Below are 12,998 nucleotides of genomic sequence, written 5' to 3' on the forward strand. Positions count from 1 at the left end.
GTTTACAGCTTTGATACTGCCTCTGGCTGGGAGGAACATCTGGTTAGTCATATGTCTGGAGCCAAAAGGATATGTTTCTGCTTATTGTTTAGAGATTATTACTGAAGAGAGGTGCGGGGGTTAAAGCTGAAGTATGTGACAAAAGGAGAATAATACATTGTTGTTTCGCTGCAAAAAAGAGGTGTTCATAAGCACTTCTCAACTCCTAATGTAAAATAACTTGCAATTAAAGGAAGAAGAAAAAGCAAGCTTAGGTAGGGCAGGAGTTAAAGATTAATTGGGGGGGGTGGGGGGGGGGAGAAGGTCAGTCTTCTATTTCAGGGAGGCCATTATCAAAGAAAAATAGTAGTCCTTGAGTGAATCTTAAATCCTTCAGCAAAGCATGTATGACATCAGCAAGTGAACTGAACAGCTATGATGTCTGTCGTGAACTGAAACTAGGTAACAAAAATCTCTGTGCACAGATTCCAAACCACTAGGACAAAGTAAAATCCATTTTCCTTCTGAATCTTAATTGCACTGAAACATGTGAAACACCTGTTCCTTCACCTTAACGGTTAATATGCCTTTCTATTTTTGGCACTTCTGTACCCCTTTCCTTTCCTGCAGTGCTGTGTATCTCATATTTGAACTGCTGCTGCTTCTGTTGCATGCTGGCAAATGCAAGAGAAACAAGGAGTTAAATTTCAGCACAGGAGAAGAGGAGGTGAGCTGTCTGCTACAGTAGTTTACTGCAGCTTCCTTTCATACTGACACATATGTAGTTTGTGGTGACAGTGCTAAAGAACTGCAGACAGGCACTTAGCAGACTGGATGTGAGCTGGATGCAAAGATGCCTCACCCTGGACTTCCTGCTGGCAGTATGTAAATACACCTGCAGACTGGCCACACTGGGTGGTTGTTGGTTTTGGGTTTGGTTTTGGGTGTTTGTTGTTTTTGTTTGTTTTTTTTTTTTTCCAGAAGGCAGCATGAGAAGACCTGACAAAGCTACTGCATAGTTGAGAGACCTTAACCAGCATTTTAGATTTGAATCTCGTTTGTGAGGGAAGTTTTTGGTTGGATTTTTCTTCTTTTTTTTTTTGTGGGTGTGCGTGCTGCATATTCAGACTGAAATCTTCATCCCTACAATGTTTGCCTCTATCTGGTATGCCAAGAAGCTGGGACGCAGGTTTGTGCATAACGCCAGGAAAGCAAAATCAGAGAAGGTATGTTCCTAGTGGGAATATAAAGCCTTATGTCTCATGCAAGCTGCCTGCTGGCATCCTGTTGTGTGTCTGGTTAGCTTTAATACCCTGAAAAACGACCTATTGCTATTCATGATTTCACACAAGAATCCTTGAATACTTTGCATATTATTAAATACCGGGGAGAAGATCCTTTCAAAAGTCTTTATGCTCTCTTTTGTTGTTGTTGTTGTTTTTGTGAGGCAAACAGCTGTACATTTGGTATGTTGTGTGTTAAGGGAGCACTCCAGTGAACTTGTTGCTGTGCTGCATTATTTTTACTAGTACAATATTGGGCTCTTAAACAACCGTTGATTGTTTACTGCTTGTATATTTTTGCTAGCGTGGGACCAATGAGAATATAATAACATGCTAAGCATTATTAGTGTTTGGGAATTTTGTTTCATGATACTTGTTGAAACTGTGCTGCGGCATGGATATCTCATTTTAAAAGATATAGGTATGTAAATACGGTCAGTACTATCTCCCAGTATTTTTCTTCTCAGAAAATTTAACTATGTTTAACCAGCTGTTTTCTGGAAGTCCTTGTAGGTAAGATTCTCCTGCCTTCTTTCTCCATGAGTAAAACTTACATTGGTGTAGAATTTGCAGTAATGATAATTGGGGGATATCACAGCAATTGCCATTTATTCTAAATATAGAAAGCATTAGGAAGTAGACCTGCATTCCAGTTTTGTCTGAATTAATATACAAACCATTTTCATAATGGGACTAATCCCTCTTTTATAAACACAGCATTAGATTGAGGGGAAAAAAACTTCAATGTAATGTTATAAAGTTACCTCATTAGTCTGGTAATGATGGCTTCCTCTATTCCTTGTTGTCTTTGATGTAGTCAAAGAATTTATAAATGGGTTGCTTTATTATTTCTTTGATATGTCTTATGCTATGTAACACAGCCACCAATCCACTAAGTAATTATCCATTGCCTGAATTCCTCTGTAACTAGAAATGCTCTTCACTTAGAGAAAATGATTAGGAGAAATACATTATATTTATGGTTGGGGAGGGGAGAATGGGCAGAGATTTGCTTTCTCTGCAAAATATTCCCAGTGGTTAAAAAGGTGCTGTGTGGTGTTTTTTAAATTTAAACATCCAAGCCATTGTGAAGTTATTCAAATAATAGTGATTTATACATCTCACATTGCATGCATAAAGGAAAACAGAAATGCAGATAGCTATCCATAGGACTGTCAAACTTTCTTTGCCGTTAATTATATTTCAACAAAGACAGCATCATATAAACTCTCCTGCTGTTTGTGTGTTGCTATGGGAGGAAAAAAAGTTGCAGTCTGGATCTTCCTTAGTCCTGAGGGGCTCCCTCCAGAGGAACGTTTCTTTCAGGTTTCCTCCAAGATGACAGAGGCAGGATGAGTGGACGCATTCCACTCCTGACACAGTGGGACTCACTCAGCAGCTTTTAAACCAGATTTAGTATGGGTTGTTTAAAGCATGTATGTTTATAGCTTGTGCCAATAACCTTGACAAATTTCATAAAACAGTGCCAGGTCTTTGCTAAGAAAATATATTCTTATCTATAGATTCTTGTAACAGACTAAAAGAATGGTTCAAAATTTTTGGCTCTTTTTCTTTTTGTTTTAAGGTCTTTGAAATATTTATGTATAAATCTATTATAGTGCTACTTATTTTACTCTGTAGGACTTTTAAAATAGTCAAGGCAATTCAGGTCTGTGGTATTCAAGCTTTCAAGACATACATCATAATTTTTAGAGAAAAGCTTTTTTTGAACGTTACTTCAGCATGCTATTAGCATATTTGTAAGGGAATTTAATTTTTACCAGAAGACGCTAAGTATGCAAGAAAACATCTTATAAAATGTTTGTTGATTGTATTATATCAAAACCAAAATCTCGTTCTTGGAGGTTTTTTCCACAATCAGGACGTAGTTTTAATTTATTTTTTTTTCCATAAGTCAATGGTGTACCCCAGCAAAGGCAGAAAATCCCATTCCTAGCAGTATGCTATTTCAATAAGTGCTATTGATGATTGGAAGCTGATCAACACTGACATCTTCAGTACAATACCTTGGTAACAGGAGAACAAGATATGAAAATAGGTCTATCAGAAAGTAAATTAAAAATAACATTTAATTGCAGGGATTGTTTTTGTCTTTTTTTGTATAATGGTTGAATAATCAAATTATTATGCAGTTTTACTTTACATATTTTTTCTGGAAGAATAATTAGCTTTTTCTCTGTGTGCATGATTTGAATTAAAAACTATTTTCTGAATGTGCTTTTGAAGGTAATAACATACAGCAAGAATTTTGATTAGCCTTGTGTTCAAAAAGATTTACTTGCAGTTAAAATCTGGATAGCAGGGGCCAGGAGGGTATGGCTCCATAACAGATTTTTCTGTTATGTTTAGCTTCTCTGGATGGGTACAAGTCAAGAGTTTTTTGTTGGTTGTTTTATTTTTAAGGAGTACTTCTAAGAAATGAATGTATGAGCCTATTTGTTTCCATAGGAGCCGGAAGAAAATCAGGGGGTGACACAACAGAAAAGGGTTCTAGCATGGACTCCTGTGTCCACACACACATGTGCACAGCCTGCCTGTGTCGTTCCTTAAAATGTCAGAACTTTGGGCCTGAATTGCACGGAGAGAAGACTTGAACTTGGATTTCCCAGGTGGCTAGGGAAGCAGAGGTTCCAAGGTGCAAAGCAGAGCACGCAATGCCAGGAGGGGTGCACCAAGGCGAGGGAAATGCCGATGATTGGGGCAGTCCTTGGTGGGAAGAGCTAAGAAAGCATTAATGTGACAGTGTGGTGCTCCTCTGCATCTGCTCCATACCAGCATGAGGGTGTCTGGTTGTGGTGATGTGGGTGGGCTAGGCCCCTGGTGTCTCCAGAGCTCCCCATCTTTTCCAAAGCTGGAGTTCCTGTACCTCCCATCTCCTCACCTCCCCATAGGTGAATATGGCGGTCCCTGCTCTGGGAAAGCTGGCAGACAAATTGCCTCAAAATGTGTGGGACATGCTTGTTCTTGATACCCTGAGCCCAGCAGAACTGCAGCCTGAGGACTGGGGGCTCTCAGGAGCCAGCACTTGCCCTGGCTGGAGAAACTGTTTTGGGGCTTCGTGAAAGGGAAAAGGGCACTTGTAAGTGGCAAAGAGTTGGGACACCAAAGCGGGGAGGTGGACCTGTTCTCAGTAAGACCTGTGGTAGCTCCTGGGCTGGTTTTCATATGTCCCTAACCAGTACCTGCTGCTCCTGCCTGGCATTTCCAGCCCTTGCTTTCCCTCCAGCCCGGCACTTTCTTGGAGGCTGTGATGAGTTGGACCCTGCAGTAGGGCACTGTCTCTTCAACTCCCATGCACAACTTAAACACTTCCTAGGAAGTGTTAGGATTCTAAAACCCAGACATGAATTCCTACTGTTAAAATTTCGTCTGGAGAGTAGATAAGACACCTGGGAAGAACTGGATGAATGGCAGCCTTAGGTGTCCTAACTGCGATGATAACAGCTCTTTCAAGTTGAGTGCACTAGTATTTTTGAGTCTTACTTTCACTTGAGTCATATTTTTACGATACATTGAAAAGGCTTATTTAAATTCAAAAATGGAAAAAAAAATTTTGAAAAACCTTTAAACTTTGGAAAACTGAGCTTTTTTCTAACCACTTCTGGCTAAACCTCTGTAAGAAAAATGGGATAATGCCTATTAATTGCTCCTAATGTTCTCATTTTGCCATGGAAAACTCAAGCATGCCAAAGTTCATTTCCTTATGTTTTATTGGTTTTATTAGGCTGGTTCATAAACTCTTTTTGGCATATTGCAGTTTTTATCTACAAATTCTACCTCAATCTGGTTGGCTTGGCTTGATTGCTAAAGTTACTCTTGCCCTCAAGTAGTGAGATATTTAGTGTACAGGTAATAATGACACTAATATCGCCTGAAAACAACTGAACTCCATTCAAGGCAGCTCTGCTCTTACCTGTTTTATTAAAGTTATTAAAACGCTTTGAGTTTGTCACATGAAAGGATTATTGTTATGAGAGTAAATGTGATCATCTGAACATCAGAACTAGAATAACTTAAGGCAAAGATTGATGTCTTGAATTTTTCTCATCAAACCACAATCAAGCAGAAATCAAGAGATGTTAACTGCATGTGGTTATGCTATAAAAATAAGTACTCTAAATGATTGGAAGAGGTACAGAAAAGTAACTGAGCAATTAATCATGTTGATCTGAGAGGGTGAGGTAAAGCAGAGTGAAAAAGCTTTTGATCTTGCTTTACTATATTGATAGAATTTGGGTTCCAGGGTTCAATATCAGAAGTGGGGAAAGACTTGCCAAAGTCACCCTATAGTTTAATTTCAATGGGGAAGCTGAACACTGGGTTTTTTTCTGCGTGTTCAGAAGCAGAACACATTTCAGCCACGACACCCAAGTTACAAACGCTGTCAATTAGTTGTCTTCAGATGTAAAACCTCACCACATCACTTTAAAAGGAGGTTTCTCCTTCTACATTATTTTTGGGAGCAAAATAACAGGGCCCATGTAAAGGGTTTAAATGAGTTGACTTTCACCATCCTTTTACAGAGTAGCATGGATAGGCTTCTCTTTCTAGCTTTTAGACACCAAAGTGCTCTTATGGTGTTATCGGTTCTAAGAACTGATGTCCTGTGCTTGAAAATATGTAAGTTTTACCCCAGAAGTATTAGTTTATCATTGCAGTTTAAATAACTTATTAATTTTATAATTCAAGATGAAACAATTTAACTTCTAAAAGTAGGTGTGTCTATATAACGGTACAAATAGCATGCAGTTTCTGGACTACCAGTTTTAAATAACAATAAAGACTGCCATAAGCAGCATACATAAACTGAACAGTACCGTTTTAAGTGAGTAGCTTTAAATGTAATGTAGTGCAGACTAGGTAAGTAGAACATAGTCCAATAGACATTTTTTCATTTGGTGCCCCTGCGTTTAGAGTAATTTTGGTAAATTGAGTATCCTTGGTAGACTGTCAGCCTACAATGAAGTATTTGCAAAAAGACAGGAAAATTTGCCTTAAGAGGTTAACAAAACTGGGATGTGTAACCAAAAAAATTGTTTGTAAAAGCAGGCATACTTTATCATTTTTCTGACAGCGTCCTGGCAATAGTGACGATTAATTCTTCATGTCACGATGACACTTGATATCTAGATTATTCTCATATCTGCATTTTAACGTAGCTAATTAGAGTAGGTTGTTCTAGGCTATGTATTCCTGTTTCTTTTTCACTTTGTTTTCAAGTAGCTGCCCAGCAATCTAATTTAAAAGAGATCAGTTTGCTTGAAACAATAGTTACTCACAACATAGAATAGAAACTATGTGATTAAGAAATCATAAAACATAAAACCAGATAAACACATTTTTCCTTACATTTCTATATATAAAATTCCAACCAAGACAAACTTTTGTTCTTCAATATTTGCATGTATACTTTAGATTTCTTAACAAGTGCTCTCTTTCAAATCGGAGTTTACCAAATTATTTCCAGGCCACTGAGGTTGCGACAAAATGATAAAACTTGCAGGTCTAGTTATTGCCTTGGCTAAAGGTGAAATGACTGCTTCACCAAGGGGCATCTCACGTAGCCGCCACATGCTGTCAGGGTAGTCGTATTTGTATTTGGATGAGAGAGGGACCATGTTGACCAGATTCAATGGGATGACAAAAGTGCATCACTCACTCGTAGGTGAGTTTGAACACACATGCCAGAGCTATCTCAGACCCCTGGAGGAATCTTGTCAAATGGACTATGTAAGTGCTCTATTTTAGAGTTTTATGGAGAGATCTTATCTTTTCACACATAACTGTGTGGAGAAAAATGCGCAAGTGTTCCTGTACCCAGAGCTCGTTGTGCCTTTTGCTTTAGCACAGCACAGTTGAAATTCTAAGACATTTTCTTATATTGTGATTTCATCCAGAAACACACAGCTATAGCTACTCAACTCTTTTCCACCACCACCACCCCCTTTTTTTTTTTTTTCAGTTGGTTATAATCCCATATATGCCGTGATTAATATATACCAGTAGGGATAAGCTGCTTAAGTAGAGATTTACTATGCTTATAACTCGCTTCCACATCACAATCACTATAATAATAATAAATAAATTCAACTGATCTTGAAAAAAATGCAAGACTGATGTTTTAAAATCAGATACCGATCAACAGTAAATTACTGAAGTTAATCCTTTGCAATCCTTTATTTCAAAGTAATATTTTTCTTTTTTTCATCTGGGAGAGATTTTGCTCTTGTTTTTCTTGCCAATTCCATCTGCACAGGCCCAGACCAACCTGTAGCCATTAATGAACAATAAGGGGTACTCTTGCTTAAATTAGACTTTGTTCATTGAAGAAGTATCTTATCTGTTAACCATCTATAGGTGAGCCCTTTGTCAAGGGCAGAATATCTTCTTTTAGTCCAGTTTATTCTAAGAGGACTCTAAACTGATCTTAGCTGGCCGCCATACATTGGCAGTACCTCTTCCCTCTCGCCCATGCGTTGTCGTTCTGCCATACGCCCCACTATATGTATTTGTCTGTCAGGTACAGCAAAGTCTTTAATTCATGATCCATAGGTGTTTCCAGCATGTCACTTAAACCAGTTTTTCCTTTGCTGATTTAGCCACTGTTGTGATCATCTCAGAAACAGGTTAAGTAGCTTTTCCAGTTGAATTTTGTCTTGTTTGTTTAAAAACAAATCCAAGATGGACAGGCAGACATTCAGGAAAACAACTGCCACACCAATGCTTGCATTAATTGCTACTCTGAGTGCTCATGCTGTGACTCAAATGGAATCAGTTTGGACCTGCTTCTAATGAACAAGTGGGTTTATTATCATTGGCTACAAGCAGTCCTGCTCTTCAAAGAAAATATTTTTTCTCAATTTTTTTCCTGTTTTAATTCAATAAATAACTTATCATTTGCCCTTTGTTTTTTGTGCTTTGCTTTTAGGAGGAAAAATTATTATATATACTGTATTTGTAAATTTCCACACTTGGTCTGCATTGTTATCATGTTCTATTAAATCCCAGTGTGTAGCCTTGTGAACATAATATTTAATTCATAAGGCACTCATTATTTCATTGGAATTGTTTTATTTCTTTGTGTTTTTATGCAGTGTTCAAGTGTATTATGAAAATGGCTCATGTGATGTGCAAGTATGACTTTTTTTTGGCATTATTTGCCACTCTGTCCTGCATGTGCAATTCAAAACAGCGCATAATAAAATAGTTGTTTGATTTGCGTTCTGAACTGCATTTGGCATCACTTGCTATGTTTGCAAATAGAGATCAGTCTGAAACACTGACAAGAAACAATCTGTCCTTTGGCATTAGAGTCCCTGGAGAAAACAGAGATGAGAATTCTCTCACTAGTTCCTAAGGTAGATTATCAAATTATACTTTATATGTTTTTAATATACTATATGAGCCATTGTACGCAACTTGCGCCCACTGGAAGGCACCCTGCCAAAGATGTGTGTGTGCAAACAGCTTCGGTAACATTTAGAATTATGGTCATGTCATGATTTTCGAGACAGTTTATTTTAAAGGAGACACTGTTTTTTATGGTGCAAGAAAATGTCTGCCATACACTACTAAAAATGTTGATGCATGCCAGGGAAAGCTTGGTTATAGCTTTAATATATGCTAACGGGTTCAGATGAGCCAATTGAAAGAATCAAGGGATTATCCAGGACATGCAGTATGAAAGCTCTGACACCAGGAAGGAGGCTCAAATGTCACGTGAAGCATTCATAAACTGTTCTGAAGACTGAAACTCTCTCTTTCGCAACAGTTTATATATACCTCAGAAAACAGCAAAACAAAGTTCCCCACATTTCCCACCCCCCACATTGAAATTCTATTCAGAAATTTAGGTAGAGAGAAAGTATATGAAGCTACATAGCTTGCACAACTCTTAACTCTTCTGAGATGACTGATGATGGTACCAGCACTGTGCTGAGTGACTCATTATTGACAGTGATCATATTGGTTAACCAATTAATTAATCTTAGCCGGTGTTAACTAGTCTGAGGCTACACATGCCTTTCATGAAGCCTGGCAGTGCAATACCTTTGTCATTAAACTGGAATTGAATTTGAAGAACAAACTTTGCATGAAAACTCTTTATTTTAGTCCTAGACTAGGATTTTTGTCAATTTACTTCAGCCTGTCTTTCATTAAGTTCTTCATCCATGTTCCATGCGGCAACATTTAAACTGAACATGGATTTATTAGATAGCAGTAATATCATTCATCTTAATTCTTAAAAGTTTACCTTACAAGTTACCTTGAGAAGCAAGGTCATATTGTTAAGATGCTCAAGTGTAATGAGAGGCTTACTACCAAGTGTGTATTTCTTTATTTGGTTTAGAGTCTTAGATAGCTACAACATGCAATTTTATACATCTATGAAATATTCTTTAGCCTTGAGATATAAGGAAGATGTAGAAATATGGGTTTACTCATTTTCTAAATATGATACTCTTTTCCAGTTATTTGATGGGTTATGTATACAGAACTATGGTTTCCTTAGCTGAACAACTTCTCTAAAGATTTTAGGTGGATTATTTTTGACAAGACTGTCATGTGCTTTTCTAAGGTAGGAAAAGGTCAGGATATTCTATATTACTAATAAAACCAGCTTGCTATTTGAGAAGTATCAGTTTGCTGTTGTGAAATAGATGGTCATGATTAATTGAAAGTGATCCCACTGCTACTCTTTGTTTTCAGGACTATGCCTATAGCCTGATAATTGTTCTGTTTGGTGTAATATTCTATTGAATGAGCCTTCCTCTTGAAATAGGACACGCTGTTATTCTTCACTTTTTCTAGCCTATCTTGCTTTACTATGCCCGTTCTTCACATTTGTCATCGTTCATGAAGGTCAAAAAAGGTTCCTGCCTTCATCTTCTGAGAGCCATGTTATCTGAGTCAGCAAAACAAATGGAATAGTTTATTTTTTTTTTAAAAAGCAAACTCCTAATTTTCCATCTTGCTAGACATTTAACAACTTCTGAAATATTTAGCTACATTTGTTGACCTAAGAATACCTGTTTTGAAAGCTCACCTTAAATAGATATGCTGCATATTATCATTTGTTTTTCAGGTTCAACACTGAAAAGGATGAAATCCATGTTGAGATAGCTTTACAAAAGGTCTGTGTGTAACATCCTAAATTGCTTATAAGCCAACATTTTTAATATAAATCTGGTTGTCTAAATGCAAAATGCATTTAAAAAATTGTACCTGGGAGGTTTTGAAACCCAAACCTGAAAAAATAATTACATAGATGTGCATAAGGAAGTTAAAATACCATTACTCTAATTAGAGATGGTACTCTCAGCAAGGAAGGCATTGAATCAACGCTATTACACTGCAAATGCAAGAAATAACTTGCTATAAGGAATGTAATACTTTTTTTCCTCCAAATTCTATTTATTTTAACTGGCGTGTGAAGTGCATTGTGTTTTCAATTAAGTTAAAATGCCATTTTAAAATTATTTCTTTTGAAAGTACTGTGGGGAACAAATTTATCAGTAAATAGCAAACTGGATAGCCAAGTACATGATTCTTCACTGAACTGGTAAGGGCAAACCCCACAAATGGGAGCACGTTTCCTGCTGCTTATTTCGGAAATTTACCATTACTGCCCATAATGCAGTTAAGAGTCTCATCATTTAAGAGTTTGTTTAATATCAACAGAGCACCTTCAGCTTTGCTACCATTTGTAATTAAATATTTAGTTGTGTAGTAAATTAAGCATGTCGTGATCTCTGCAAAGTGGTTCTCCATTTACTGCTGCATAAATGTTTTACAAGCTGCTGTATTGTTTCTGGTAAATTAATAATGAAGATTTAGATTTTAACAGATTAATAATCTAATTTAGTATTTAGGAAGAATCTAATTTAGGACTGGAAACAAAATGGAGGTAAACATTTTTGGCAGTGATCCCAATTCTCTGACAAAGTCACCAAGTGATAAGGAAAAACAAATCAGGGTAAAAGAAATTGAGAGGCTGGAACTTGTAGGAGAAGCAGCATTGCCCTGTGAAACCTGAAAATGCTTTCTGAACTGCAGTGTAATTGCACTTCTCCTGTCATATTGCAAATTGTCAGTACAAAGTTTATACAGCAAACTGCCAGAAATTCAAAAGAAAAAGAAATATGAATATGCATTAGCAAGGAACTACCTAAACTACCTGGCTTAAAGCAAGTTTATGGTGGCATGATAGAAATACTGTAATAGTCCCTAGAATATTCTGTTCTGGTGCCCATAGAACAAAACCAACACGTGTTAAGAAATGTTCAGAAGTAGAATGGTCTAAATAAGTTGCTGTGAGGTGGGATGGGAAAAGCTCAACAACAAAAGCATAATCGGGGTTGTGAGTAGCTGTGCTGTCACAAACAGATATTATGGAAATATGGGAATGACCAGGCTGTTGGAAACTGTGTGTTCTAAAAACTGGTGAAGTGGCTGGGACTGATCACGTTTAACGTCAAAGTAAGGTACAGTGCGCAGGGGAAGGAAAATTAACTATCAGAAACAGCTAAGGAGAGATGCCTCACATCTTGCTCTTCCTTCTGCAGTCTGAGGGCCTGAAGGTTGGGCTTGGGCAGTTATGGGATCTGAGAACCTCCTGCTGATGCTTTCTCAAATTCTGTTTGGGGGTCAACAGCTCTGGTTTTGCTGTATGTGGCAGTATCATCAACACTTAAAGCTCTGACTTAAAGTAGTAACTGTGATTAAAGTCAACACTTCATAGCTGTTTCTGATTGCCTCCTGATGTTGGGATGAAACTCTTTACCACAAACACATGGCAGTAAGTGTGCAGACTTTACTTCTTGTATCCACCATTTTTAATTTCATACTTTCCCAGGACATTTTCTATCAGTAGCCCTCTTGCGTCAGTAGTCCTTTTCTGCTTTTAGGAAGTAGAAGTTTAATACAAGCATGAAAATACTTAATTTAATTTAATTATGTAAATGAAATGTTAGGTTTGTGTTTTACAGGATTCCTCTGGGTTCATGCAATAGTCCTTCTTGGTCATTCTTCCATTACATTCTCATTTAAAGTCAAAATTTGGCCCTATCACAGATTTTCTGGTAAGAATGAATTGAGTAGGAGTACTACGGTTTATCAAGGATCAGAACCTGTCCTGCTGTATTTCTCTGTACAAATAGGTCATATTTGTTGAGTGGAGAGAAGATTATTTTAATTGACATAATTAACTTTTCTCGTGATTATCTTAGGCTTGAAAATGCATTTTGCTCTTTCCCAATTACAGCTTTTTCTCTGATAGAGATAAACATGCTGTGTGTAATAATGAAGGTGGTTTTAGAAGAACTTAATATATATAATTGGAAACTAAGATGAGGTAGTCTTCTATCAGCAGGAGGGTAGAAGAGCTGGGCTGTATAAATGAAGTACAGTGTAATGGGATTACCTACAAATTTTAAACATTGCTTTCATTAAGGAAAATAATAAGCCTATTTATTAAATATAGTCTCTACTTGGGACAATATTTGTTATTATGAAAAAGCTTTTGTAATTAAGCTTGGGTATAAAAATATATTGAACATACTACATCAGTTTCTGGAAAATGCTTTTGTGCATAAAATTTTACTAAAATAGAAAAAGCTTTCACAGCAGAGGCAGTTAGCCAGATATTAGTATAGCTCAGATCTAGCATTCACTGTAAATTTTTCTATGTGCTTTCAATTTAGTCAAGGTCAAATC

At 37.1% G+C, this 12,998-nt stretch overlaps 1 protein-coding gene across 12 annotated transcripts in view; it reads left to right on the plus strand.

Moving 5' to 3' along the window:
* The window catches only part of DLG2 (discs large MAGUK scaffold protein 2), a 1,042,746-nt gene that overhangs the window by 511,494 nt on the left and 518,254 nt on the right, over positions 1 to 12,998 (plus strand). For 2 of the 12 annotated variants that reach the window (XM_040583258.1, XM_040583260.1), the window contains exon 1: positions 1,121 to 1,205. The exons of the other annotated variants lie outside the window; for them this stretch is intronic. In XM_040583258.1, the coding sequence (XP_040439192.1) occupies positions 1,128 to 1,205 (78 nt within the window). In that variant the 5' untranslated portion in view covers positions 1,121 to 1,127. Of the gene's footprint in view, positions 1 to 1,120; positions 1,206 to 12,998 lie in introns of those variants that run through there. 12 annotated transcript variants of the gene reach the window in all.

Source organism: Falco naumanni, chromosome 2 (genome assembly GCF_017639655.2).
Source record: "Falco naumanni isolate bFalNau1 chromosome 2, bFalNau1.pat, whole genome shotgun sequence".
Taxonomy (NCBI): domain Eukaryota; kingdom Metazoa; phylum Chordata; class Aves; order Falconiformes; family Falconidae; genus Falco; species Falco naumanni.